This window comes from Equus przewalskii, chromosome 16, assembly GCF_037783145.1.
Source record: "Equus przewalskii isolate Varuska chromosome 16, EquPr2, whole genome shotgun sequence".
Taxonomy (NCBI): Eukaryota; Metazoa; Chordata; class Mammalia; order Perissodactyla; family Equidae; genus Equus; species Equus przewalskii.
Genome location: NC_091846.1, coordinates 50,040,854 through 50,068,530, shown reverse-complemented (window position 1 = coordinate 50,068,530; position 27,677 = coordinate 50,040,854). Strand labels below are relative to the sequence as shown.

The 27,677-nt window shown below is 35.4% G+C and overlaps 1 protein-coding gene across 30 annotated transcripts in view; it reads left to right on the top strand.

Moving 5' to 3' along the window:
- MYCBP2 (MYC binding protein 2) overlaps positions 1–27,677 on the top strand; it is a 256,174-nt gene that overhangs the window by 87,586 nt on the left and 140,911 nt on the right. For 29 of the 30 annotated variants that reach the window (XM_070578977.1, XM_070578975.1, XM_070578971.1 and 26 more), the window contains 8 exons: positions 1,812–1,931; positions 2,895–2,976; positions 8,060–8,177; positions 13,784–13,988; positions 14,898–15,051; positions 24,018–24,190; positions 25,266–25,391; positions 25,479–25,606. In XM_070578977.1, coding sequence (XP_070435078.1) covers positions 1,812–1,931; positions 2,895–2,976; positions 8,060–8,177; positions 13,784–13,988; positions 14,898–15,051; positions 24,018–24,190; positions 25,266–25,391; positions 25,479–25,606 — 1,106 coding nt within the window. Of the gene's footprint in view, positions 1–184; positions 301–1,811; positions 1,932–2,894; positions 2,977–8,059; positions 8,178–13,783; positions 13,989–14,897; positions 15,052–24,017; positions 24,191–25,265; positions 25,392–25,478; positions 25,607–27,677 lie in introns of those variants that run through there. The other variant, XM_070578978.1, reaches the window with a different exon arrangement.

Genomic DNA, 27,677 nt, shown 5'->3' with positions numbered 1-27,677 from the left:
TCCATTCTTGCAGATTTAATTTGGCAAACCCAGGTTAGATAATTTAACAGAAGAGGAATCATTATCTTTATGCTATTATAGTAAAACCTCTCACTAATTCAGAATTTATGATACTTCAGATGCAGTATTTGTGATCTTTTTTTGAGTAAAAAAATCAAAATAATTTCTTCCTCTGAATTTTCAGGGTCATACATATAAGGGGAAACCTGTCTAAAATCACTAGCTTTTCAAACCAAGGGCTCAAGAAATGAAGGATTCCTTCAACGTGCCTTCAACCTCTGGGTCCAGCAATTAATTCTTGTATGTTAAAGGACTTTTATGTTTATGGTACACTTTTATGTAATATAGGCCTATTTTGAATTATAATGTAGGTAACCACATTTTATTTATTGTAGCATTTAGTTTAATCTATAATCTGTACTGCTTGAAGGTAATAAAACTGAATTTTTACTTTGATGTTCTATGATTAAGACCTTTCCAGTAAGTCGTATGGGGCAATCCATTCTATGTTTTTCCGAATTAGTGAGGTTTTACTGTCCTAGTGTTATAGAGAGTTTAAAGCTTTTTGAAATGATAGCCATTTAGTTACAGAAAGGGAAGTCATAACTTAGGCCAATTTTGTCTTGTCTGGATATTACTAAAGGTTAGAAATATTAGATAAAAAAAGGAACACATAATGTGAACATGAAATGATTTGGTATTCTGTTTAGCATTCTAAAATGGGCAATGAAAATATAGAATTAATTAAAAATGTGTGTCTGTAGATCCACATGTGTATCTGCATATTATACACACTTGTTTAGAGTTGCTATACCACAGGACAGTAGCTTAGACTAGTTGACCTTTTGAAATTCCTTTTATATTTACATTTATTCCATGTGCAAGGAATTTGAATCTTGATGATACAGAGGTCATATTTTAGTGATATGTAGTTTTAGACTAGGAAAAGTAAGTTGCCTCCCTTATTTACACATTCCAAACTAGAATTTTTATATTCTTGAATGTGGCTTTTTATTTTGTGGTTAGGATGCCAGAATATTCAAAGTCAAATGTAGAAACCAGGGGTGGAGGGAAGGCCTAAAGCAAGCATAATAGAGGAAAGGATAAAAAGAAGGGAGAAGGAAAGAAGGAATGGAAGCAGGAAGGTTTGATTGAGAGTAGTGGTTGGGGGTCAGAAGAAGACCATAAAGCAGAATGGCTGAAGGGCCAGGTGGAACAGGAAAGATGAGTTGAGAGTAACCCATTGAACTACAATATATTGGATAAAGCTATTTGGTCTTTATAAATTTTTTAAAGTTCAGTTGAGTTTAGCAATATTCGTGGAGAGGGTAGCCTTTCTAAAATGTGTTTGGGGAATCTGCATCATTTGTAAGTCAGCTAGGAATTTTTAAAAAACTGGCTAGTACTAACAATATCACTAAGTTCAAAATAATTGTTAAATGACTTTGCATGCAGTTATTTTTTATGCAAACTAAATTTTCACATATAAACTATTACATTTAGAATTTTGTTATTTCTATAACTTAATGACCCATTTACATTACATAACTGATTAGCTTATTAGGTTTTATCCATAACCAGATCTTCTCTCTGTTTTTATTGATTTAGTGATGTTTGCAAACAGAAGTATGTAGTGTATCTTCTCAAAATGGCTTCTTTGCAGGTAGATTCTTGATCTATCAATTCTAACAGCTGCAGATTCTTCTTGCTTGTTCCTTTTAACATTTTTCTCTTGTTCTTCCATAGTAAACTGATGTAAAATTTTACTTTTAAGATGAATAATGGCTTAATACAAATTATAACACTTACAGATGGAAGTGGAGAACGGGGAGAAAAAGATGCAAGCAAAATCACGACATACCCTCCAGGCTCTGTGCGATTTGACTGTGAGCTCCGGGCAGTACAAGTCAGCTGTGGATTTCACCATTCAGGTAGCAGCCGGAACTTTAGGGTATAACTGCATTTTTACAATCGTGCTAAATAACTTATTTGTTTAGTTTTGATGAATCTAGTCTGTTATTTGTGTGTTAAAAGCTATAGTGTGGCAATATTTCTCAAATCCATAAAAGCTTTATATTTATTACAGAATCTCTTTGCTATGGCGTGATGAAATAGGTACTTGTCTAGAGTCTTCCAGTCTCTTCTGATGAACTTCTAGTCTGTCTTCTGATGGGTTTATTGTGTAATTCAATTCATGAAATTCCCAAAGATGAAATAATCACTGAAATCCCTTTGAACTCTAGAATTCTGTGATTTTTATAAAGTAGTCCCATATTTCCTTAATGTTCAATAAGAAGTGTGCATCAACAGATTTCTTTATTTTCTTAAAATGTAGAAAATAATTACATTCTTAGTAAATTATTGACATTGGATTATATAACTTAGGTTGTGCTAGTCAACCTTTACAAAAATAAAAAATGTTAAAATCTTTGATATTAAATATTTCCTTATTTGATAAGGCATTGACAGATATTAAAGTTCTAACATTTCATTGATTTTGCACATAATTGTGCAGAGCTCAAACCCATTTGCTACCTCTATAATTATCCTATATTTGAGGGAACAATATTTTATATGTGGTTACTCATTATTAGAAAGATTTTACAGCTGACCCAAACCAATGTTTTGTTAAATATTAGTGTTATTAAATGGTATTTGTAAGAGTTTTAAAGTATGTATTATGAACAACATTATGTATTTTATAACCTACAAAAGCATTTTACAGAACTAAAATTATATTTGTTTCTCATTAAATATAAATTTATGCTTCGATTGCCTATTTTTAATGGCTCTATAAATTTTAAATAATGAACATTACACTGCTTTCAGTATAGTTGGGATAGAAATATAAAATGCATATAATGAAAAAATAAAGCTGTGTGTTTTGGTTTCAGTGGTTTTAATGGAAAATGGAGATGTCTATACATTTGGATATGGACAGCATGGACAGCTAGGACATGGAGATGTCAATTCCAGGTGCTCTGACTTTTTGTTTGAAGGAACTGGAGTTTTTTTCTTTTCTTTCTTCTTCCTTTTCCTTCTTTCTAAATGTAATTTCTACACTTGAAATAGTATTTATACTGCTGTTTTGCAAAGTGTGGCTCATAGATTACTGGTGGTTCTTGATTTTGTGGTTGAGTGCTTTTGTGGGGATAGATGATTTTGTGGTTCAGGAGAAAAATTGATGTATATATTATACATTTAAAATATGAGTAATTATGATTATCACAAAATCCTATTATATTCTTAATAATTGTATCTTTTTAAAGGCCCTTCATGGCAATTGAAAAGACAATGAATATCCCCAAATTGCATTTTAAAAAAATCAGCAATGGATTCAATCATATTCCTTGATGTTATCTGTTTTGAAGTTTTGGTCTAATATTAACTTGAAGTTATTGGGGCTTTTGAATAATTTTCAAGCAAAACCTAATGGTCTCTCAGAGGAACCGTTTTGAGTTATCCAGAAGAGTGAAGAAGTAATTATGGTAGAGTCTGCTAGACGTTTCCTAATACCCATTCTTCCCTGCTTCGTTTGGTGATAGAGTTTTAGTTGGTGACATGACCGTGCAGCTAAAGACTTCATTTTCCTGCCTCCATTGCAGCAAGATATGGCCATGTGCACTGAGGTGACATGTGCAACTTTGAAATCATGCTGTTAAAGGGAAGAGGGATACTCTTCCGTTTCCCCTTCTCCCCTCCCTGCTTGCTGCCTGGAACCCATGCATGGTGGCAGGAACTGGAGAAGTCCTCAGAGCTGTCATAAGTTGGAAACCACGTGTTGAGAATGGGAGAATTATAAAATAGAAATAGTCTGGGTCCCTGACACCATGGAACTGCCACATAACCTCCTTACAATTGTACACTTACCTGAGAGAGAAATAAACTTCTATCTTGTTTAAGTCCCTCTTACTTTGGCTTTCATGAGAACAGCTAAAGCTGAATTCATATCCTGCTTAACACAGTGAAAGTACTTTTAGTCGAAAGTATAGAAAATCCATCCTTATTACTTCAGGTTTTCGAAGAAGATACTAAGACAGGATTAGATATGCAAGTGATTTATTGGGGGAAAGCTCTTGTGAAAGGAATAGACAGGGAAAGCCTTCAGACATGATGTAGGTCTGACTCCTGTAAAGGAAAGAAGGAAAAGGATGGGGTAGGAAGAATCTAGATTACAGTGCTATTCTGAGAGAGTTTCAGCTGGGCCAATGGGGTGTCCTCAAGCCAAAATTGCCTTTGGAAGTGTCCCAAATTGGGCAAGATGGGCCAACATTAATACCTTCATCACGCTTAGTCACAGGCTGATAGCATCCCAGGGGGAGAATGGCCTCGTGGATCCAAAGGGACAGCATCTGAGGCTATCAGTCAGCTATGAGTCTACAACCCTCTTTTTCGTTTGCTTATTTGGTTTAGTTTGCTCGTAAATTTCTGAATTCCAAATTCTTTTCCCATTTTCAGTAAACTTAAACCTGGATGTTGGGAAAGAGACTATATAGTTTAGATGCTTTTATTCTCCCTTTGCCTTTAGAATTTTGATGATTCTTATAGTGTTTCTGAGTTTCATCTTTTTCTTGTGTACTGTACTTCTTCATTAATATGCTACGCAGTCATCATGTCTGGAACCATTTAGACAAGGTTCACATCTTTGCTTCATCTCTTACCAACTGTGTGCCTATAATTTGCCAAATATCCCGTAGGATTGTTGAAGAATTAATATAGTGTATAAAGTGCCTGGCATGCATACATACACATAATTTTTCTTTTCTCTTCTTCCTATATTTTCCAAATAATTTAATAAATAGGCTCACTAGTATGATGGAAAGAGTTCAAAGACTGTGTGTTAGAAGCCCCCAACTCTTGGGAAGATCCTTTTAGCTCTTCAGATCTACCCATAGAGTTATTTTGATAATCAATGATTATTGACTCTAAATATTTATATATGAATAATTATATAATAATGTAAATAATGAATATTTTATGTGATGGTACTTTGTAAACTACCAAATAAACAGTTATAGGAACTTTCCCTTTAATTCTTTGTTTGAATTGAAGCGGATATTTCTATGAGGGCATTAGTTCACCAGTCAGCCTTTTAAAGTAATAATTGTTTATTTGCCAAAACTCCCTGTACCTCAGAATTGAGAACCACTTACCTTTCACTGCTGTTTCTAGCCATGAAGATGCTGTTCCATCTTCAAGTAAAATAGCTACTGCTCTTTTGAGGCATGACCATTCTGCTATACTCCCCTTTTATTACCTACCTACCTTTCATTCTTTGAAAATTTAGTGGCTGGCTCACAGTGTTTTCTCACTCTGAATCTCGTCAAACTTGTGAGTAACTTCAGTATCCATGTAAATGGTCTCATACAGTATACTTATCTTGACACCTTATATCTAGTGAACTTTACTTCCACATTCATGGTGGTTATTCCCAGACCCATCCTGGATCTAGCACAGCTCCAACTCTGAATTCTTAAGTTTAAACAACCCATAATCTGGTGACAATTTCTTCTTCTCTTATTTAGCTTTGCTTTATTTTACTTGGCCTTTGACTTTATCAGCACTTCATCCCTACAGCCCTCTACTTCTGTATTCTCTTTCATTGTTTTGACTTTATTTCCCACACAAGGTAGAGACTGTTACTTGTTCTCTTCACTTATGCTCTTCCAAGTATCCTCAGTTTTCTCACCCTCTTGGTCTTGATGCCAGGGCATGGCAAAATTTCAAGCATGAATCAATCTATCTGTGTTTTCCATGTCTAACATAGGCTTCAGGAAAAAAAATAACAAATGCAGATTGCTATGTGATTTCTAGATTTGACCAATCCTTCTACAATGGGCAGTAATCCTCACATTTTACAGTTTTGAACTATTTGGTTTAAGACCTTTTGAGAATTTGATGAAAGATATGGGCTCTCTCTTCAGAAAAATAAACATAAGAAATACACATAAAAGTTGGCTTACAAATTTAGGAGGTTCACGTATCTCCTGAAGTTCACTCATAGTCTTCCTAGAAAGTCTTTGGATCTAGGTTAAAAACTGCTGATCTGGGTATTTACTTGTTCCATTCACTACCATACCTTTTCTGTAATCTTCAAATTCTCTACTCACTCATTTCCTTCTTCCTTTCAGCACATGGCCTCTGTTCACATCACAACAAAAATAAAAACCATTAGATGGGAAATTCTTCAGCCCACCAGCTCTACTAACCTACCTGCATCCATACTACTTCATTGTTCCTTCTGCGTGTTCCACTGAAGGAGGAACCTCTTCTTGCCTGTGCTGTGAGGACTGTCTACCTTGTCCTTAGGGATCTAGGTCTGCTTCTTGTCTCCTTTCTGAACTATATCTTTAGCCTCTTTATCTTCCCTCACAGGTTTAAACTTCTGCAAATCTCTGTCATCTTAAAAAGAACAAAGCCTCTCCTTCAGCTTCATTTTCCCTTTAGCTTTTGATTCTCCTTCTTTTTCTTTTTTGTGCTGAGGTTCTTGAAGGGGTTTTGCATAGTCTCTGACCCCACTGTTAACTCCTCATCTGCTACAGTGTTCTGCCTACTTCCACCAGAGACTTTCTTCTTGCTAAATTGAAAGATCACTTGCATGTGTCTCTAGAGCATTTAGCATGTACATTATTTCCCCCTTCTTGAAACTTTCTCTTCCAATGACTCTCTTCAGACCACATTTTCCCAAAGTTCCTTTTCCTCTTTGTATGTCCTGGATTTCTATGAGCTCTTCTTCCTCTATCCATACCTAAAGTGTTAGAAGAGACCCATAATGGAAACTAGGATCTTGTCTTTTCTCTCTAATCATCTTTTTAGATCTCATTCTCATAGCTTAAGTGAATGTTACCACCATCTACCTTGTTGCTTAAGCAAAAAACTTTCCTTGCCCCTTATCAATCACTTACCAAGTCCAGTCAGTTCCATTCTGTACAGAGCTATCAAATTCATTCATTCCTTTCAGTCCACACTGTTCCTAGTTCAGACCTTCATCGTAACTCACCCAGATTATTGTAAAATTTTCTTAACTAGGTTTCCAGCTGCCAGTGTTGCCCCTTTACAGTTCATTTTTCATTGCAGCTTGAATAATCATTGAAAATATTATATGTAATTTTAAAATTTAAAGTATCGTAATTACATTTTCTCAGAAACAGAGCATTCCTATTATGTGGACTGTTTCTATAGTGATGGTGATTCTAATTACAGATAATGATTACTGAAAGTGGTTAGTAAATGGGAAAGTGATGCAAGGATGGATACAAGGATGTCGTTTATCGTAATAGTTACAATTTATTAAATGTTAACTGTGTGCTACACACTGACCCAAGCACTTGACATATATGAGCTTCTTTATTGTTCATAGGAACCCTATGGAGGAGATACTCTGTAGTATTATACTCCATGTTATGGAAGAGAAAACTGAAATGCAAAAAGGATGAGTAACTTGTTCAAAGTCCTGGTCATGTTGCTTTTACATAGTAGACCAAGGCTGCACACCCATGCAGCCTAGCTCTGGATCCTGAGCTTTTAGCCACTGCTGCAGTGCCCCTCACGATGCTGTGTTCTGATTCGTTAACTACTATGTTAAAATCTAAAATTATAGATCAGAGAAAAATGGTAGAAAAGAGGCCATAAAATTGTTTCCTATAGTTCCTGGATTGAATTCCTGTTAAAACAGTGCATGATTTTTTATTTCATTCAACAAATATTTGTAGAGATCTCTAACACACCATTCTGTATAAAAGATAAAATTTTTTCCTTTTAAAACAAATGTAGCACACCAGTCTTTCATAAAAAATAAAAATTATGTGTCCATAATTAGGGGAGTAAATTCAGGAAATCTTTTTAATGATCTCCGTAAAGTCAGTGATTAGATCTTTTTCATCTTTGTACACCTAGCATCTAGAATGGAGACAAGCATATAGTACCTAACTAAGTGTTTACCGGATATTCTTATTAGTGCCTTTTATCTCTTCTATTTCTTATTGCATTGTTTATTTATTGTTTTTTATTTCAGTTAGGTCTTGTAAGAAGTTAACTTAATTTTTTTTTTTTAACCTAGGGGATGTCCCACTCTTGTTCAAGCATTGCCAGGCCCTAGCACACAAGTTACTGCAGGCAGCAACCACACGGCAGTACTTTTATTGGATGGACAGGTCTTCACATTTGGAAGTTTTTCTGTAAGGAATTTTTTAAGCATTGATAATATTGCATTGTACCATTGCCTTAAAATTTGTCTGTTAGCTATTTTTTCTGGTTTCAGTGAAATTCTTATATTATAATTATTGCATATGCATATTTTTTGTCTCCACACCTAACACACCCAAAACCTGAATGATGTTACTTTGAAATAATTTTCTTCTGTAGTGTAGCATTACACTTTATTAAATTTAACAGCTGTGTTGGAATTGTACATGTTTATTCCAGGCCAAAGTCCTTTAAGCATTCAGTAGAACTGATTCTTTGATTTGAAAGCTTATTTCCCAAGTAGTTTGTAGAAATTCATTTTTCTTAACATATAGAATTATTTCTATTTTAGAACTGTTTAAGAACCTAGTTTTCTTATTAGATTTGTTTAAAATTATAGTTTCCTCTTTCCTCTCCCTCTCTCTCTGTGGTCTCTGTCTGTTTGCCTGTCTGTTTCGCTTTTCTCTTTTTGCCAAAGCTTGAAAAGAGTGAAAATGCTCTGAGAATTTTGTGTAGTTTGGGCCTAGTAGAGATCAAGGAAAAGCTTCGTTAAGACTGTGCTAGTAAACCTATACCATCTCTGACATGGGTAACTATTCAGAACTCTCTAACTTAAGTCTCTAGGATGTAATTTGCAACTCTTGATTTTTAAAAAAACGTAAATTTGAACTTAAAAAAAAAATCTTTTATTTGGAAATGATTTTAAGTTTACAGAAAGGTTGCAAAAAATAATACGTAAATTCACCTATTGGTAGCATTTTGATCGGTTTGCTTTACCATTTGCACATGTGCACTCTCATTGTCTCTCACACACTCTGTGGGTATGTATGTATATAAAACATTTTTTTTTCCCGGATCCTTTCAGAATAACTTACATACATTATGACCCTTTTACTCCTAAATACTTGAGTTGGTATTTTGCCAGTTGACCCAATAATTATTTTGGCGTTTTTTCTCCTCCAGTCTAGGATCAGGCATTGTATTTGCTTGTCATTTTCTTTAGTCTCCTTTGATCTATAACATTTCCAGACCTTTTCTTTGTCTATTAGAACATTGATATTTTCAAAGAATATGGTACTTTACAAAAAATGCTCCTCATTTTTGTTTCTCTCATATTTCCTCATGTTTAGATTCAGATTGTGCATTCCAGGCCAAAATGTTGTATAAGTGATGTTGGTGTTCTTCTCAGAGCATTCCATCTGGAAGCACACAATGCCCACCTGCCTCTTATTAGTGATGTAAATTTTGATCGCCTGGAAAATATTGTCTGATTTCTCTGCTGCATACTTAGTATTTTTTCCCTTGAAACTAATAAGCAATCTGTCAGTTGACGCATTTAAGAAAGTTTTAAGATATCTGTTTCTCATCAAAATTTCCCCCTACATTCAGCATCCATTGATTATTCTTGCCTGTACCAGTCTACTATAATGGCTGCAAAATGATTTTTCACCTCCAGCACACACTCACGTTTTACCTGTCGGCCCTTTGCATTTTACTGTCAGCAGGAGCCCTCTTTTATTATTTGTTTGTTTGTCTACGTATTATTGGTCTGTCAACTTACTATTGTATTTGTATTTTATTCATTACTGTCCTTAATTATTTGGGTACTTAGATTGTCCCAGAGTTGGCCAGTGGGAGTCTTTTCAAACTGGCTGTGTTCTTGCGACATGCCCCTTAATTTTTTTGAGCGCTTTCTTACTTTGTGGCATAATGGGTATCCCAGGCTTGTCTCTATCAGTCCTGGAATCAGCCATTTCTTCAAGAACCTGGGTTCTTTTTAGTGGGGAATAGTATTGGACATCAAATGAAGACTCGATGTATTCATTACTATAGGATGTCTTTGCATCCCCAGTACACATATATGTACGTATATACATACATGCATGTATTTTAGAAATCACAAGCACACACTGATACCTCTAATTCCAGTCCATTCCCACAGGGTACTTTCTTACCTTGTCCCATTCCATATTTATGCCCCTTCTTCTACAGTAAGAATCCTGGCTCCCAGAAATACCAGTACATTTATCTCTTGCTCACTTGTTTCTAAACTCTCTACAGTAGTTTTATATTTGCTTTGTCCACAGCACTGTAGCAAGCTCACTGAAAAGATGTCAGGGTTTGTCTGTCACTCTTGCTCCTGCCCCCTCTCACCTACGTCCTAACCCTAGACTGAAGGTATATGGTCACATACTGTGTTCGTAAGTTACTTAGATCCTTTCTCCCGACCCCCCTTCACTGGAATTATGTTATTCCTTTGGAATAGAATTGACTTTGTTTGGTTGTTTTTTTTATTATTAAAAAAACACTTTTATATGAATAAAAATAGATAGAAATGATAGATTCTTTGTAAAGAACAGCAACAGCCAAGGATCACCCCCCTTTCCCTTTGTCTCTGAAAACAGACCCTTTTACCAGGTCACTTTTATCTCACCCTATCCTGGACAAGGTTAATCTCTGTAAAGTGAATAAGATCTGATCTCAGGAGTTGGGGGAGAAAGCGGGATGACCCTTCAGCGTGGAGATAACTTTGGCCTTCAGCCATGAATGAAGAGTGAGGCTCCCTGGAATGCCATAGGTAGGGCAGAAAAGTCCCAGGTTCAAAGAACTGTCACACAGTGGGGTTCCTCTTCTCCCTAGATTGAAGATTGAAGATTGTTACCATCTTCCTAGCCTTCCCTAGGAAGGCACTGGTTAAAATGCTGACCCCTACCATGTCCTGCCAACTTGGAGCTCTCACACTTCCAAGGAGTGGGGTTTGTGGTCCAATATGCTGTTTCAGTTTGCTTTTAGTTTAAGGATCCCTCCTCCTACATCCTTAGATGGAATTTTATTTTTTGAATATGTAGAACATTAACATGTTTACAAAAGTTAAGTTATATAAAAATGGTATACTCAATCAAGTGTCATTCCCTCCCATATCCCTGGCATCTCTGCCTCCCTACCCCCTTTGCTCCATGCTTGTAGGTAACAAACTTCATTGTTTTTCAGTTCATTCTTCCTGTGTTCCTTCTTGTAAAAATTAATAAATAAATAAGCACACACTGTCTATCTATCTGTATCTGTATTGATCTAGATATAGCTATGTGTGTGTATATACGTATATATAATTATTTCCCTTTATTTTTTAAAAGGAAGCATTTTATATATGCTCTTCTACACTTTGCTCTTTTCACTTTACTGTATCTCCCAGAATCTTTCCATATCAGTTTATAGATATTTTTATTCTTTTTTTTAACATCCGCATAGTACATTGTGTATATGTACTATAGCTTATTCAATCAATTTCTTATGCTTGGACATTTAAGTACTTTCCAGTATTTTGCAAAATAGCAATGAATATTGTTAGAGGTATATCTTTGAGCTAAATTTCTGGATGTAAGATTGCTGGGTTGAAGGTTAATGCCTATGTAGTTTTGTGAGATATTAATTCTCCTCTATTTTGCATTCTTACCAGCAGTGTATGAGAGTGCCCATTTCTCCACAGCCTTGCCAATAGAATGTGTTGACAAACCTTTTAATGTGCATCATTCTGATGAGTGAGAAATGGTCCTGCACACTTTGGAGCCTTTTTCCTGTAGCTGATGCTATGAGCCTTCAAGCCCTTATACATATTTAGTATTTCGACATTAAGGGTTGGATTTTCTCCTTGAGGGGATGATTTTGCCAGTGCTTTTTCTAAGTCTGCTATACTCCTCTCCCTTTTAAGCCTCCCCTTTTGCACTTACCACCTGCTCAGGCTTGCAGTGGCAGGTGGGTAGAGAAAACTCTGTTGGAATTTGGTTTCTTCTCTGTTACAGGTCACTGGAAGGTCGTGAGATCTGCTGTTTCCTAATATTGCTGAAAGCTTGAGTCGTGTGATTTTCTTTGCTCTGTTTTTTGGTTTTATGTTGTTTTGGGAGAAATGTGAGTGGTAGTATTTGAAATCAGACAACCATTATTCTCCTGTATCCCCAGCAGTCCTACTTGTGAACTTTTATGAATTTGAATGTGGCTTATTTATAACCACAGCCTGAATCCCATGGAGCTGTCCAGACACTTGTCATATTTTTGGACTACTTTTCTTCACATTAGTTGGTTGATAATAAGGGAATAGATATTTGTTTCAATAGTCAATGAAAAATAGAATTAATTTCTTTTTCCTCCAATAGCATAATATATCCCTGAGTATGATGTACTTTGCTCACTGTTCACATTTTTATGTTCCTTTTCTTTGTTGTTAAAAAATAAGGGTAAAGGGGCAGCCTGTTGGCATAGTGGTTAAGTTTGCACGCTCCACTTCATCCACCCGGGGTTCACTGATTCTGATCCTGGGCACAGACCTAGCATGGCTCATCAAGCCATGCTGTGGCAGGCACCCCACGTATAAAGTAGAGGAAGATGGGCACAGATGTTAGCTCAGGGCCAGTCTTCCTCAGCAAAAAGAGGAGGATTGGCAGTGTATGTTAGCTTAGGACTAATCTTCCTCCAAAAATAATAATAATAATAATAAGGATAGATATTGAAATAAGCTGAGAATAAACACTAACATTTTTTGGCTGCTTCTCTCTCATGTGCTTGCCACTTTTCCCTCCCCTGGTTCAGCCCAGGGACTGAAGCTCTGTTGCTTCTGCAGTCACTTTGTGGCTGTGCTTTCTTGCTGTGGTGTTGAAGGAGTCATAGAACTTACCAGAAACCTGGTTGTCAGGTGAGAACTTAACTAGGCTGTTTGCAGTGCTCCAGGCTCCCCTGTTCTTTGGGTTTTTTGCTATGGTTTCTCATTCCTATCACTTGTAGATAACCCTGGGTGCCATGGTGGAGCATTTTCTACCCTGCAGAGGGTTTTTAGAAGGAAAACGCTGAGCCCCTGAGCCAGGGGAGGATGAGTAGTTACCAGTCCAACATCAACTGTCTTTTACAGCTGCTAGCTTAGTAGTGAGAAACTTTCTATTACTTTTTAAACTCTTACTTAACCAGGTACCTATAGACAGCCATACTTTTTAAGTGAGTTAACAGTTATTAACTTAAGACATCATTCCTTACCATTGATTTTGCTGTTTATCTTGAAACATAAATAACTTATTAACATATGATCATGAGGAAAATACGTAATTTTCTAATTGTCTTCACAGTTGCAGTATTTATGATTTTGATCTTTTACCCAAATATTTTCAGACTCTGTGAGTTCAACAGTGACTTTCTGTTATACTATCAACTTAAAATATAAAAGTGATTTTTTTAAATGAACGATTTGTAATGCTAATTTTTTAACGTATTGTATATTTATTATACTTTTCATTTAAATGTAGTGAAGATAGTCACAATACTTCAAGGAGATTTCTTGCATGGAAATACTTTAATCTTATTATTATTTTTCTTAATAATGCAATTTGTGGTTTATTAGGGGGAAAATTCCTAGGAATAGTAGAAATTGTGTTATCCCTTTATAAATCTTTGGTCCAAATTTCACATAAATGTCATTTGTTAAAAAACACTACTAACAATTGATGAAGAATAATGTCTCATAGAGCTATTTTTGTCTACTGTCTCCTTAACTTTATAAAAAATTATAGATTATTTATCCAGTAATATTGTTAATATGGTCTGTTTAATCTTTTAGAAAGGACAACTGGGCAGACCAATTTTGGATGTGCCATATTGGAATGCAAAACCAGCTCCCATGCCTAACATTGGATCAAAATATGGAAGAAAAGCTACCTGGATAGGTGCAAGTGGTGACCAGACTTTCTTACGAATTGATGAAGCACTTATTAATTCTCATGTGCTTGCTACATCAGAAATTTTTGCCAGTAAACACATAATAGGTAATACTCATCACAAACAAACGTCCTCCCCAAAAATCCTTGTCTTGACTGGTAGTAAATGGTTCATCTTTTCCTGTTATGAGATATAGTCTTGTAGCTTTTTTTTCTTTCTGTTTAAAGAAGTTTAAAAGAAGCTTCTAAGTATCTGTGTTTATCTGTGTCTATGTGCTAGAAGAATGAAATAATTGGGAGATCTAGAAACCAAAGTATTTGTAAGCTAAAGAGTGGTAGTAATATGAGCTAAATTGTAGTAGGATAAAACCTAGACTGGCGTGGCTGGCCCAGTTGCATAGTGGTTGAGTTCGTGTGCTCTGCTTTGGTGGCCTGGGGTTCATAGGTTTGGATCCCAGGCATGGACCTACACACCGCTCATCAAGCCATTTACTGTGGTGGTGTCGCACGTACAAAATAGAGGAAAATTGCCACAGATGCTCAGCAACAATCTTCCTCAAGCAAAAAGAGGAAGACGGGCAACCGATATCAGCTCAGGGCCAAACTTCTTCACACACAAAAGAAAACCTATATTGGAAGAAGAAATTTTTCTGCATTGATTCTTGTTAAATAAAGGGTAGAAATTAAATTTTATGGAAGATTACATAAATCAAACTTTGAAGTCTCATTAAGACCAAGGTATTAATCCATACTTGTGTCCATGGTATCATGAATAATATAGAATGGAGTGGTATAGCGTAGAAATTGAGTGTATATTGTGAATTTAGACAGCCTGAGGTTTTAGTCCTAATTCTGCTACTTAAAGATTTTTAGTTACTTAACATCTTTAAGTCTCAATTTCTTCATCTGTAAAATGGAGATAACAATACTTACCTTATAAGTAATACTTACCTTATAAGTTGGGGGGAGTATGAAAAGGTAATGCATCTTTAAAATATGTAAATATTTTTCCCCAAGGCTTGGTGCCTGCTTCTATATCAGAACCCCCTCCATTCAAATGTCTTCTAATAAATAAAGTCGATGGGAGTTGTAAAACTTTTAATGACTCTGAACAAGAGGATCTACAAGGATTTGGTGTGTGTCTTGATCCTGTGTATGATGTCATTTGGAGGTAAGCTTCTCTGTTTATAAAATAGTGTAGTAAATAAATTTTGATCAAATTATACTGTTGTGATAGTATGAAATTCATGTATAGGCAGACTCTTCACACATGAAAACTCTCCTGTTTGTTAACTACACTTCTGTCATAGTGATTCACAGGAACCGTTATAGGATGGGGTGGTGGTTAAGAACATGCATTCTGAGCCAGACTGCCTATGTTTATCCCAGCTTCACAATTTGCTTTCCATGTCACCTTGGAGGAGTTACTTTGACTCTCTGTGTCTCATTTTTCTCACTTATAAAGTAGGGATAATTATAGTACCCACCCCATATATTGTGATGAGGCTTGAAGAACTTAGAGCAGAGGCACGTAGTAGGTGCTACAGAAGTGTTGGCTACTGTCATTGTAATAAGCAGTTTACTTTCAAGAGTTTTATTGTTAATTATTTTTAGTCTATCAGTAATCTTGTCTATATTGTCTAGGATTCATTCTGTTTCTTGTTCCCATAAATATCTTATTATTGCCAACTATGTAGAAGAAATTACACTAAAGACAGTACAGAATAAATGAGATAAATGAGCTTTCCCTTTAAGAATGTACATAACAAAATTCTCATGTTGGTAGAGAAATGTGCAGGGTTATCACACTCTGGAAACAGTAAAAATGTAGAGATGGATACAGGTACACAAGAGATTCAAGAAATTATATTATTTGTTTAAAATTTATTATGGTGCTTTATATACATAATGAGTAAAGAATAGAGTTATCCTTCTCAGCATTTCTAGCTTTGAATACTAGTAGGAGGTGTACCCCACCATTACCAGAGTGGCTTATCACAGGACTTAGCATGTTTTCCGCCTCTGGCATTGTTTATTTGCCAGCCTTAGTAGGCAGGAGTTCAGATAAGTTGAAAGGTTTAAGTGGCTTGAGTCAGGAGAGGGAAAAGACTTTCTCTGTCTTGCTTCTCTGCCCATGCCTCCTTTACTCTCCATCAGCCAGGCAAGTCTTAAGAGGCCGTGTTTTCATTCCTGAGGCCTGCATTCGGGGTAAAGGAATTAGAGTTCTTCCCAGGTTGCTGACCAGCTTACTGTCTGTTGGGCATTTTGTGTGAAGGCCTGGAGGCCAGAATTGAGTTGTGCTTTTAGGTCTCCTTAGCAGCATTAAACAGGATAGATTAGATAACAAGAGACTAGAGGGGAGTAGTCTTAGAGTAATTCTTAAGACATGAGGTACTAAGAACCAAAATTAGAGTGGTCACAGTGGGATAGAGTGGAGGGGATAGAGAGGCGAGTGGTGTAAAGACAGAATTGTCCTCAATTGTTTACTGATTAGATGTCAGTGTACAAGAGACTTAGCAAAAAGTAGGCTCTGGTTTGGATCTAGGTTTGAATTGATATTTTACTTTCTATAATCCTTATATCTTTTATTTTTAAATGAAGTAAATTTGCGTAACAAAATAAAAATTGAAATTGGCAGTATGGAGTTTGTTTTTGGATACATTCGCTAAATTAGAAATTCATTCTCTAAATTAGAGGTAACAGTAGAACTGAGATTCTAACAGTAGACTAGAGCCATTTCCTTGGAGTGTTAACAGGACTCAGAAGTGTGCAGTCCAGTGCATTGAACCTTGCCTTCTCACATGTGGTAGTAGCAGTGGGTCAGATGATCTCAAATGCCTTGCCAGGTCCTGATTTAGCCCCTTGTTCCAAAAGGGAGATTAAAAGATGAGGGCAGTCTCCTTCTCTGTTTCAGTGAAACAGCTGGAAGGTGTTTTCCCTTAATCAGGATCAGAGTTTGTTACCTTATCCTTACTTCAGGCTGCTTTGTGTCCATTGTGTTTTTTAGCAGGGTACTTGCATTTTACAGCTTTCAAAAACATTGCAGATTCGGTATTAGCTTACTTTGACTTTCCTTCTGCCCTGAGTCTGCTTCCTGTTGTATTTTTTTTTATTGTGGTAACATTGGTTTATAACATTATATATATGTGTATATATATATATATATATATATATATATATATGTATATATATTCGAGGGTACATCATTATATTTCACTTTCTGTGTGGATTACATCATGCTCACCACCCAAAGACAAAGTACAATCAATCACCACACGCATGTACCTAATCACCCCTCTCGCCCTCCTCCCTCCCCCTCCTCTCTGGTAACTAGCAATCCAATCTCTGTCTCGATGTGTGTGTCTGTTGTTATTTTCTATTTATGAGTGAGATCACAAAGTATTTGACTATCTCCCTCTGACTTATTTTGCTGAGCATTATACCTTCAAGGTCCACCCATGTTCTCACAAAAACCCAGGTTTCATCATTTTTTATGGCTGAGTAGTAGTCTATCATGTATATCTACCACATCTTTATCCATTTGTCCCTTAATGGGCACTAGGTTGCTTCCAAATCTTAGATATTGTGAATAATGCTGTGATGAACATAGGAGTGCACGTATCTTTATGCATTCGTGTTTTCATATTCTTTGGATAAATACCCAGCAGTGGAATAGCTGGATCATATGGTAGTTCTATTAATTTTTTGAGGAATCTCCGTATTGTTTTCCATAATGGCCACACCAGTTTGCACTCTCACAAGCAGTGTATGAGGGTTCCCTTCTCTCCACATCCTCTCCAACACTTATTGTTTCCTGGCTTATTAATTATAGCCATTCTGATGGACGTGAGATGATATCTCATTGTAGTTTTGATTTTCATTTCCCTGAAAATTAGTGATGTTGAACATCTTTTTCATGTGCCTGTTCATCATCTGTATATCTTCTTTAGAGCATTGTCTATTCAGATCTTTTTCCCATTTTTTAATTGGGTGGTTAGTTTTTTTGTTGACTTAGATGTATGAGTTCTTTATATGTTTTGGATATTAACCCCTTATCAGTTATATGGTTTGAAAATATCTTCTCCCAATTGTTAGGTTGTCTTTTCATTTTGTTGATGGTTTCCTTTGCTGTACAAAAGCTTTTTAGTTTAATGTAATCCCATTTGTTTATTTTTTCTATTGTTTCCCTTGCCTGGGCAGACATGGTACTTGAAAATATGCTGCTAAGACAGATGTCAAAGAGTGAACTGACTATGTTTTCTTCTGGGAGTTTCATGGTTTCAGGTCTTAGATTCATGTCTTCAATCCATTTTGAGTTAATTTTGTGGTATGGTGTAAGATAATGGTCTCCTTTCATTCTTTTGCCTGTGGCTGTCCAGTTTTCCCAGCACCATTTATTGACGAGACTTTCTCCATTGTATGTTCTTGGCTCCCTTGTCAAAAATTAGCTGTCCATAGATGTGTGGATTTATTTCTGGGCTCTTGATTCTGTTCCATTGATCTGTGTGTCTGTTTTTGTGCCAGTAGCATGCTGTTTTGATTACTATAGCTTTGTAGTATATTTTGAAGTGAAGGAGTGTGATTCCTCCAGCTTTGTTCTTTGTTCTCTCTTTGTTCTTTCTTTGGAGTCTTTTGTTGTTCCATATAAATTTTAGGATTCTTTGTTCTATTTCTGTGAAAAATGTTGTTGAAACTTTGATAGGGATTGCTTTGAATCTATAGATTGCTTTAGGAAGTATGGATGTTTTAACTATGTTAATTCTTCTAATCCAAGAGCATGGAATATCTTTCCATTTCTTTCTGTCTTCAGTTTCCTTCAGTAATATTTAATAGTTTTCAGTGTACAGGTCTTTCACCTCTTTGCTTAAGTTTATTCCTAGGTATTTTTTGTTGTTGTTGCAGTTGTAAGTGGGATTATATTCTTAATTTCTCTTTCTGCTACTTTGTTAGTAGTGTATAGAAATGCAACTGACTTTTGTATGTTGATTTTGTATCTTGCGACTTTATTCACTTATTATTTCTAAAAGTTTTTAGGTGGATTCTTTAGGGTTTTCTATATATAAAATCATGTCATCTGCAAATAATGAAAGTTTCACTTCTTCCTTTCCAATTTGGATCCCTTTTATTCCTTTTTCTTGCTTGATTGCTCTGGCTAAGTCCTCCAATACTATGTTAAATAAGAGTGCTGAGAGTGGGCATCCTTGTCTCATTCCTGTTCTTAGAGGGATAGCTTTCAGTTTTTTTCCATTGAGAATGATATTAGCTGCGCATTTGTCATAGATGGCCTTTATTATGTTGAGGTACTTTCCTTCTATATCCATTTTATTCAGAGTTTTTTTATCATAAATGGATGCTGTATCCTGCCAAATCCTTTCTCTGTATCTATTGAGATGATCGTGTGATTTTTAGTCTTCATTTTGTTTATGTGGTGTATCACGTTGATTGATATGCAGATGGTGAACCATCCCTGCATCCCTGGAATAAATCCCACTCATCATGGTGTGATCATCATACATCATCATCATACATTTAATGTATTGTTGTATTTGATTTGCTAGTATTTTGTTGAGGATTTTTGCATCGATGTTCATCAGTGATATTGGCCTGTAATTTCCTTTTTTTGTGTTCTTGTCTAATTTTAGTATCAGGATAAAGTTGCCTTCATAGAATGAGTTAGGAAGCTTCCCCTCCTCTTCAGTTTTTTGGAAGAGTTTGAGAAGGACAGGTATTAAGTCTTCTTTGAATGTTTGGTAGAATTCACCACAGAAGCCATCTGGTCCTGGACTCATTTTTTGGGAGATTTTTGATTACTGTTTCAATCCCCTTACTGGTGATTGGTCTATTCAAATTCTCTGTTTCTTCTTGATTCACTTTTGGAAGGTTGTATGATTCTAAGAATTTACCCATTTCCTCTGTATTATCCAGTTTGTTGGCATATAGCATTTTGTAGTATTCTCTTATAATCTTTTGTATTTTTGAGGTGTCTATTGTAATTTCTCTTTCATTTCGATTTTATTTATTTGAGCCTTCTTTTTTTTTTTTTTGAACCTTCTCTCTGTTTTTCTTGGTGAGTCTAGCTAAAGGTTTGTCTATTTTTTCAAAGAACCAACTCTTAGTTTCATTGATTTTTTTTCCTGTTGTTTTTTAAGTCTCTATTTCATTTATTTCTGCTCTAATTTTTTTCCCTTCATCCTACTGATTTTGGGCTTTGTTCTCCTATTTCCAGTTCCTTTAGGTGCACTGTTAGATTGTTTATTTGGGATTTTTCTTGTTTCTTGAGGTAGGCCTGTATTGCCATAAACTTCCCTCTTAGAACTGCTTTTGCTGTATCCCATAAGTTTTGGCATGTCTTATTTTCATTTTCATTTGTTTCCAGGTATATTTTGATTTCTCCTTTGATTTCTGCGTTGATCCAATCGTTGTTCAGTAGCATTTTATTTAATCTCCACATATTTGTGGCTTTTCTAATTTTCTTCCTGTAGTTGATTTCTAGTTTCATACCCTTGTGGTCTGTGAAGATGCTTGCTATTATTTCTATCTTCTTAAATTTATTTAGACTTGTTTTATGGCCTAATATGTGATGTATCCTGGAGAGTGTTCTGTGTACATTTGAAAAGAGTGTGTATTCTGTGGGTTTTGGATGGAATGTTCTGTATATATCTGCTAAGCCCATCTGGTCTGTGTCATTTAGGGCCGGTGTTTCCTTATTGAGCTTCTGTTTGGATGATCTATCCATTGATGTAAGTGGAGTGTGAAAGTCCCCTACTATTAGTGTGTTACTATTTCTCCTTTTATGTCTGTTAATAATTTCTTTATATATTTCAGTGCTCCTATGTTGGGTGCATAGATGTTTACAAGTGTTAAATCCTCTTGTTGAATTGTTCCCTTTATCATTATATAGTGCCCTTCTTTTTCTCTTGTTGGTTTTTGTTTTAAAGTCTATTTTGTCCTATATAAGTATTGCTACCCCAGCAGAATATAAAAATCATACCTCCATGAAGTGACACTTGAGCAGTAAGTAGTCAACACTATAAGTACAGGATCTCGCTGAGGGTAAATGCTGATATCAGCACTGCAATTTGGCAAACAGATTGGGCCCACTGCAAGGTGAGGGCGATGGAAACTCATCCTGAAACTCTCCGATTAAGTTTCTGGCCTTGGAATGATGCTAAAGTGGGATCAGATAGGTAATACCCCTTTGTCTCCAGCAGAAGACAAGTGTAAATCATCTTTAGAGAAAAGTCTCCTCCATTTAGGCCCATAGGTTTTTAAGTAATTAAGAGTCAATCAAATAAGAGCACAAAGTCTAAGATTGCTTAACATATAAGGAGTATCACTGTTAGTGAAATTTAGCAAAAGAACAAGCAACAGGATCAATTTCAGAACTTGCAGTTGTCAGAATATAACAGTGTATGAAATGTTTAAAAAGTAAGCGATGGAACCTCCAAATTGAGCAAGCAGAAGAGACTCAGAATGGGGCCGGCCTGGTGGCGCAGCAGTTAGGTTTGTGTGTTCCACTGTGGTGGCCCAGGGTTCGCTGGTTTGGATGCCGAGCATGGACCTATGCACCACTTATCAAGCCATGCTGTGGCAGGTGTCTCACGTATAAATAGAGGAAGATGGACACAGATGTTACCTCTGGGCCACTCTTCCTCAGCAAAAAGAGGAGGATTGGTGACAGACGTTAGCTTAGGGCTAATCTTTCTCAAAAAAAAAAAGAGACTCAGAATGAGACTCAATGAGGTATATTTGAAAAACAACCAGCAGAACTTGTATAAATGAAGAATAGTTTTTTAAACAAATGCATGAGTAGATCAGGAGATTCAAACAGGTGAAATTACCCAAACTGCCACAGAGACAAGAATATAAAGAATATGAAAGTTAAGAGATTTGAAGAATATAATGAGAAGATCTAATAGACATCCAAGAAGGAAGTATTAGAGCTTAGAGAAAATAGAGGAGAAGCAATGTTTGAAGAAATAATGCCTAAGAATTTTTCAGAACCAAAAAGCGATTTGAATCCACAGATATTAGAAACAATGTGTTTCTATTATCTGCAATCAAGAGACATTATAGTGAACTTATAGAACAAAAAGACCAAAAGAAAAGAATGATCATCTACAAAAGAGCAACAATAAGATCAATAGATTAAATTAAAAAGCAATAATACAATAATATTAATGCTACTAATTATAGCAGCTGCTTTCATGGAATTTATTCTGTGCCAAGTATTATTTTTAAGTGTATTTTTTTATTTTTAATTGTAGTGAAAGGCATAACATAAAATTTACCATTTTAACCATTTTTAAGTGTACAATTCAGTAGTGTTAAGTATATTCACATTGTTATACAATAGATCTCCAGAATGTTTTCATCCTGCAAAAGTGAAATTCTGTACCCAAAGGACAGCTCTTCATTTCTCCCTTCCTCTAGCCCCTGGCAACCACCATTCTACTTTCTGTTTCTATGAATTTGACTACTTTAGTTATATAAGTGGAATCATGCAATAGTTGTCTTTTTGTGACTGGCTTATTTCACTTAGCATAATGCCCTCAAGGTTCATCTACTCTGTAGCGTGTGACAGGATTTCCTTCCTTTTTAAGGCCGAGTAATAGCCCATTGTATGTTTCTACTGCATTTTGTTTATCCATTCATCTATCCATGGGCAGTTGGGTTGCTTCCACCTCTTGGCTAGTGTGGCTAAGGCTGCAATGAACATTTGGTGTGCAAATATCTCTTCAGGATCCTGCTTTCAGTTCTTTTAGATATATGCCCAGAATTGGGATTGCTGGATTTAAGTGCTTTTATATTTAGAAAATTTGGATCATCAAGCACCATTGATTGAGAAGACCATCCTTTCTTAACTAATCTTAAATGTCAGCTATATCTGACATGAATCAAATTTTCAAGGGGATCAGTGTTTTCTGTGTAGACATACCAACGAGAGAAAGAATGAAGATTTTGTTGTACTCTTGTACCTATGCTTTAAGAGCTTTGAATAAGGTTGTCTATAGCAGCATTTTTTGTAATGAAAAATTGAGTAGTTTTCATGTTTTTGCCATCAATAGTAGAAGGGATAATTAGTTGTGATGATGACATGACAAATACTCTATGACAATGAGAATGAGCCATATGCCTCTGTATAAACATATTGTAAGAATATTCTATTGTTTGAAGAAAGCAAGCCACAGAAGAATAAAGTGTATATCCTGTTCGTATTCCATTCAAAAACATGAAACTTAAATAAGATACTATTTTGATACAAACATAGGAAAAATCATGAAGAAAAGCAAGGGAATGATAAATTTTAAATTTCAAGATGTTTGAAAAGGAATTGAGTAGAAAGAGAGACACAGGGTAATTAAAAGATGATGGTAAAGTTCTTTTTACTAGTGTACATCGTGTCATTATTCATCATACCTTATTTTTAAAATATTTTGTTACTGTTCTTTTGTGTGTACTCAGTAGTTGATAAAAACAACTTTCCAAAAAAGAATTCATGGAATAAAAGAGGTAAAGAAGTAGAGACAGCTTTTTGAGAATTTTGTTATGAAAGCGATAAAAGCAATGAGATAACGGCAAGAGGGCATTGTGAGCTCCTTATGGTTTTTATTGATGCTTTGCTGTTTTCTCGTAAGGTTGAACATCTGCACACCTTCTGTTTGTGCTTCCTTTCTAAGAACAGCCTTCCGTGTCTTTTGCCGTTTTGGGTATTGGATTGATTGTCTCAGTGGCTTGCTGTAACTCTTACACCTTATGGATATTGTTGTTTTGTCTCATATGTATGTTTCACATATTTTCTTTTAATTTATCCTTTGTCTTTAAACTTTTTTCATGGAGTTTTTGTTGTACAAAAGCTTCATATTTATATGTACGCATCAGACTGTTAAATATACTGTTACTCTATTATTCATGAAGTATTGTCATCTATTTTACTGTTTTGTTCAAATTATTTCACTTATTGTGACATAAATCATTTTATTTATATGTTTAGGTCAAGTATGGAAAATAATGAGGTACATTTTATCCTGTTTAAGCTGGCTGTGTGTTCTCTTTGTATTATCAACTATACTTCAGAAGTTTTTCTTAAATGAAACTATTATGTTGAGGTGCTGTAATTATTTTCTTTCTTGAAAGGTTTCGACCGAATACTAGAGAACTCTGGTGTTACAATGCAGTTGTTGCTGATGCCAGACTTCCCTCTGTAGCAGACATGCAGTCCAGATGTAGTATTCTAAGTCCTGAACTTGCCTTACCAACAGGATCAAGGGCTCTCACCACCCGATCTCATGCAGCTTTGCACATTCTAGGTAGGGTTGCTATTTGATAACCAGCTAATTTTCATTAATGTGTGCTGAGGAATTTTTTTCTAGAGTATTTAAATTTGTATATCAGTCTGTCACGTTTGTTAAGCAATAATATGCTACGTGCAAAATAAGTTAAATCCTCTAACTTTAAGAAGTTTATCCTACAGAAAACAATATATCAGACTTATACCAACACCATGAAGGATTCATATATGCCCAAATATAAAAGCAGTCCTGAATATAATTTTCCTAATAGGTAGATCTTTAAAAATCTTATTTTGCTTAACTTGAATATAAACTTTAGAGATCTAGGTTAAATATTCAAATATTTAATTATAATATTTAATTTATATACATTATAAAATAAATTCTATAAAATATTATATCAATTTTATAGATACTACTTCTTTCTCTTCTTACGTAGCACAGTTTTCCACAGCACATTATCTTCACTACTATTAAATTAATTTGAGATATAGGGCTTTTACAGTATATATTCTGTTGCTGGAAACTTTATATGAATCCACACAACTACTTATTTTATTGCTTTTAAACATTATTAAAGATAATTTTTAAGCACTCATTTATGTTTATCTAGAATTTCCAATTGTGAAATCATATTTCTAAACATAATTACTAGATCATAAACATAATTCCTTGCTGCTTTTTCCACAAATTTCATCTCATAACCATAATAAATATCCCAAACTAGCATCAATTAAAGTTATCTTAGGCTACTGTGTCTTTCTCAAATGGGACTTTAAGAATCAAACTAAAGTAATTTAGAGAGTTTCACAAAAGGAAGAACCTTGTAAGGGTTCAACAATTAAGCCATTCCAATGTTTCAAAGATACAGTTTTGTGTAAAACATTATGATATATGTTTAAATATGGTAATTACCCAGGCAGAGGAGAATTTTTGTAGGTTTTAAGTATTCCATGAAATGTTGCTTAAAGCTTGGAATAAATTTGTTGAGCACCCTCAGAGTTTATTATTTAATTATCCCCAGCATTCATATCTTTAATATTACGGGAAATTTTAATTTCAAGGAATTGAATTTTTGTCCGTTTCTTTTTAGGTTGTCTTGATACCTTGGCAACTATGCAGGATTTAAAAATGGGTGTCGCAAGTACGGAAGAAGAGACTCAAGCAGTAATGAAAGTTTATTCCAAAGAAGATTATAGTGTAGTGAATAGGTTTGAAAGTATGTATGTTTATGTTTAGGAGATACTGTCTTATAACTGAAACATATGGATATTTTAAAACATAAATTATTATTTGTATCTTTCAGGTCATGGCGGGGGCTGGGGTTACTCTGCCCATTCCGTGGAAGCTATCCGTTTCAGTGCTGACACCGATATTTTGCTTGGTGGTCTTGGTCTGTTTGGAGGTAGAGGAGAATATACTGCTAAAATTAAGGTAAGCAGTTCGTTGATGCCATTGCCCTTTTTGTTTGAGGATACTGATTTTTGACTTAGTTTATTATTTTATTTAATGCCTCTTTTTAAAAAGGACTTGAGACATTGCTGAAGTCTAGTATAACGCTACTAACTTAATTCATTAAAAAATCAAAAGTCACATAGTAAGGGAGTAAAATGAGTAGAAAATGATTTTTCAAGGATTTTAGACTGAAAAGGACTTAAATAGTCAGTCTCGGTCCTTTGTGCTGTACTTCCTGGTGGCCTGGGAACAGCAGTAACTTTCTATGTGCCTACTTTCTTGTAGTCTTTTAATGACAGGAGGCACAACTGTTTTGATGCAGGGACATTTTGATATGGCTTTAAAAGTTTTTAGCATTTTTATTGCCAAATACTATGTAACCAGACATCGTCACCCCAGGAATGGGGACCAGGGATGAAGTGAGAGACAGAGTATAGGGGCTGGATTCCCTCTGGTAGACAAACTGAAATTAATCAAGAGTCATAAGTTTACCACACTATTCATCTTAGAAAACGCCAGCAATTACATGCAGCAAAGGATATGCTCTTTCTTTGAAAATTCACTAATAGCTTAAATATTCTACTTCTCAAATGAACTGATTTTGCTCTTAAAGTAAAAGAGAAAATTATAGTTTCTACATTAATTTTAATAGCAGACTTCATCTTAATTAAATGCCATTTGCTCAGGAGGTATTTTCTTAGTTCTCTCAATAATATCTAAAAATTATATTAATATGTTAAAACTCCCATATAGTGATGGTTTGTGAGGACGCTTCCCATAGAGGCCCAGCCAGAACTGACAAACTTCAAAAAGTATTTGCTTATTTCTGGTTATAATTGGAATACATGTGCTAAAAAAAATTCAGATAACATAGAAATGAAGAAAATAAAAGTTAAAAGTCCCTGGAGTTATACAAAGAGTAGGGATGGAATAATGATTAAGGACATCTGTGGCATATATATGTTGATATAAGAAAAACAATAGTTTTAGTTGTGGCTCATTACAGAGTACCTGCTTTGAACTGGTTGTTTTAGGATGTCTTGATTCAGAGTCAAGATAGAAAAACAAACTCAGTGACTTCTGTAGTTCTTGCTGGAGTGTCTGTCGGCAAACTAAGCTTATCAGGAAGATATATTTTTTCCTGGCCATGAAAGGCTCTTTTTTATAGTAGTGAACACCATAGTGGACCCTGTCTCCAGTAGTTGTGGTATAGAGTTATAGAGGTCTTCCATTATGTTGTTTTTATATCGACACTACTTTTCTTTTTCAAGTCTCATATCCTCACTTACTCCTCTCCTTCTCTGGACATGATCTTGCCTTTGTATTTAGTTATTCGTTGAGTGGACTGAGGCCTTCCTACAGGTGTCTTTTTGTTTTTTCCCCCTTCACCACTCTAAGGTATACATTTTTTTCCTAGCAGTAAGCCTCTTCTTTACTTTGTTTTGTTTTGTTTTGTTTTCATGTTTCTGGTTGTTTCTTGTGTCTCCTCTGTAGGTTTTTCCTCTTCTATCAGGCAACTGAATGTTGGAGCCCTTCTAGGCCCAGCCCTGGGCCCTATTTCTTCACTCCTTATTTTCTCCTAGGCATTCTCTTCTAAGCCTGAAGTTTCAATAGCTGTCAGCACACCATGATGCCCAAATTTCTATCTCTAGTTCACACTTCCTTCATCCGTTTCCATGTAATGTTTTAAAGGCATGCCAGTTGTCAGTCATTATATCTCAATTGAATTCATGCTCTTCCACATGACTTGGTTCTCTTCCAGTGATCCCTCTCTCTTGAATAGTACCACTCACCATACGCTTGTTACATAAGCCAGAAACCGAGTTGTCTTTCTTGATAGGTCCTCTTTCATCTCTTTCCTCTCCTGAAAAAGACTTCCATCACTACCCTAGGCAAAGCTACTTGTCTTAGATTAGCCATCTAGCTGGATTCTGTGCATCTTCTTAACTTTCTGTCTCCATTCTCTCTCTTCCCGTTCCTTCTTGAACCTACTTTAATCAAGTTTTTTCCCCAACCTCTCCACTGACACTACTCCTGTCAAGGATACTAA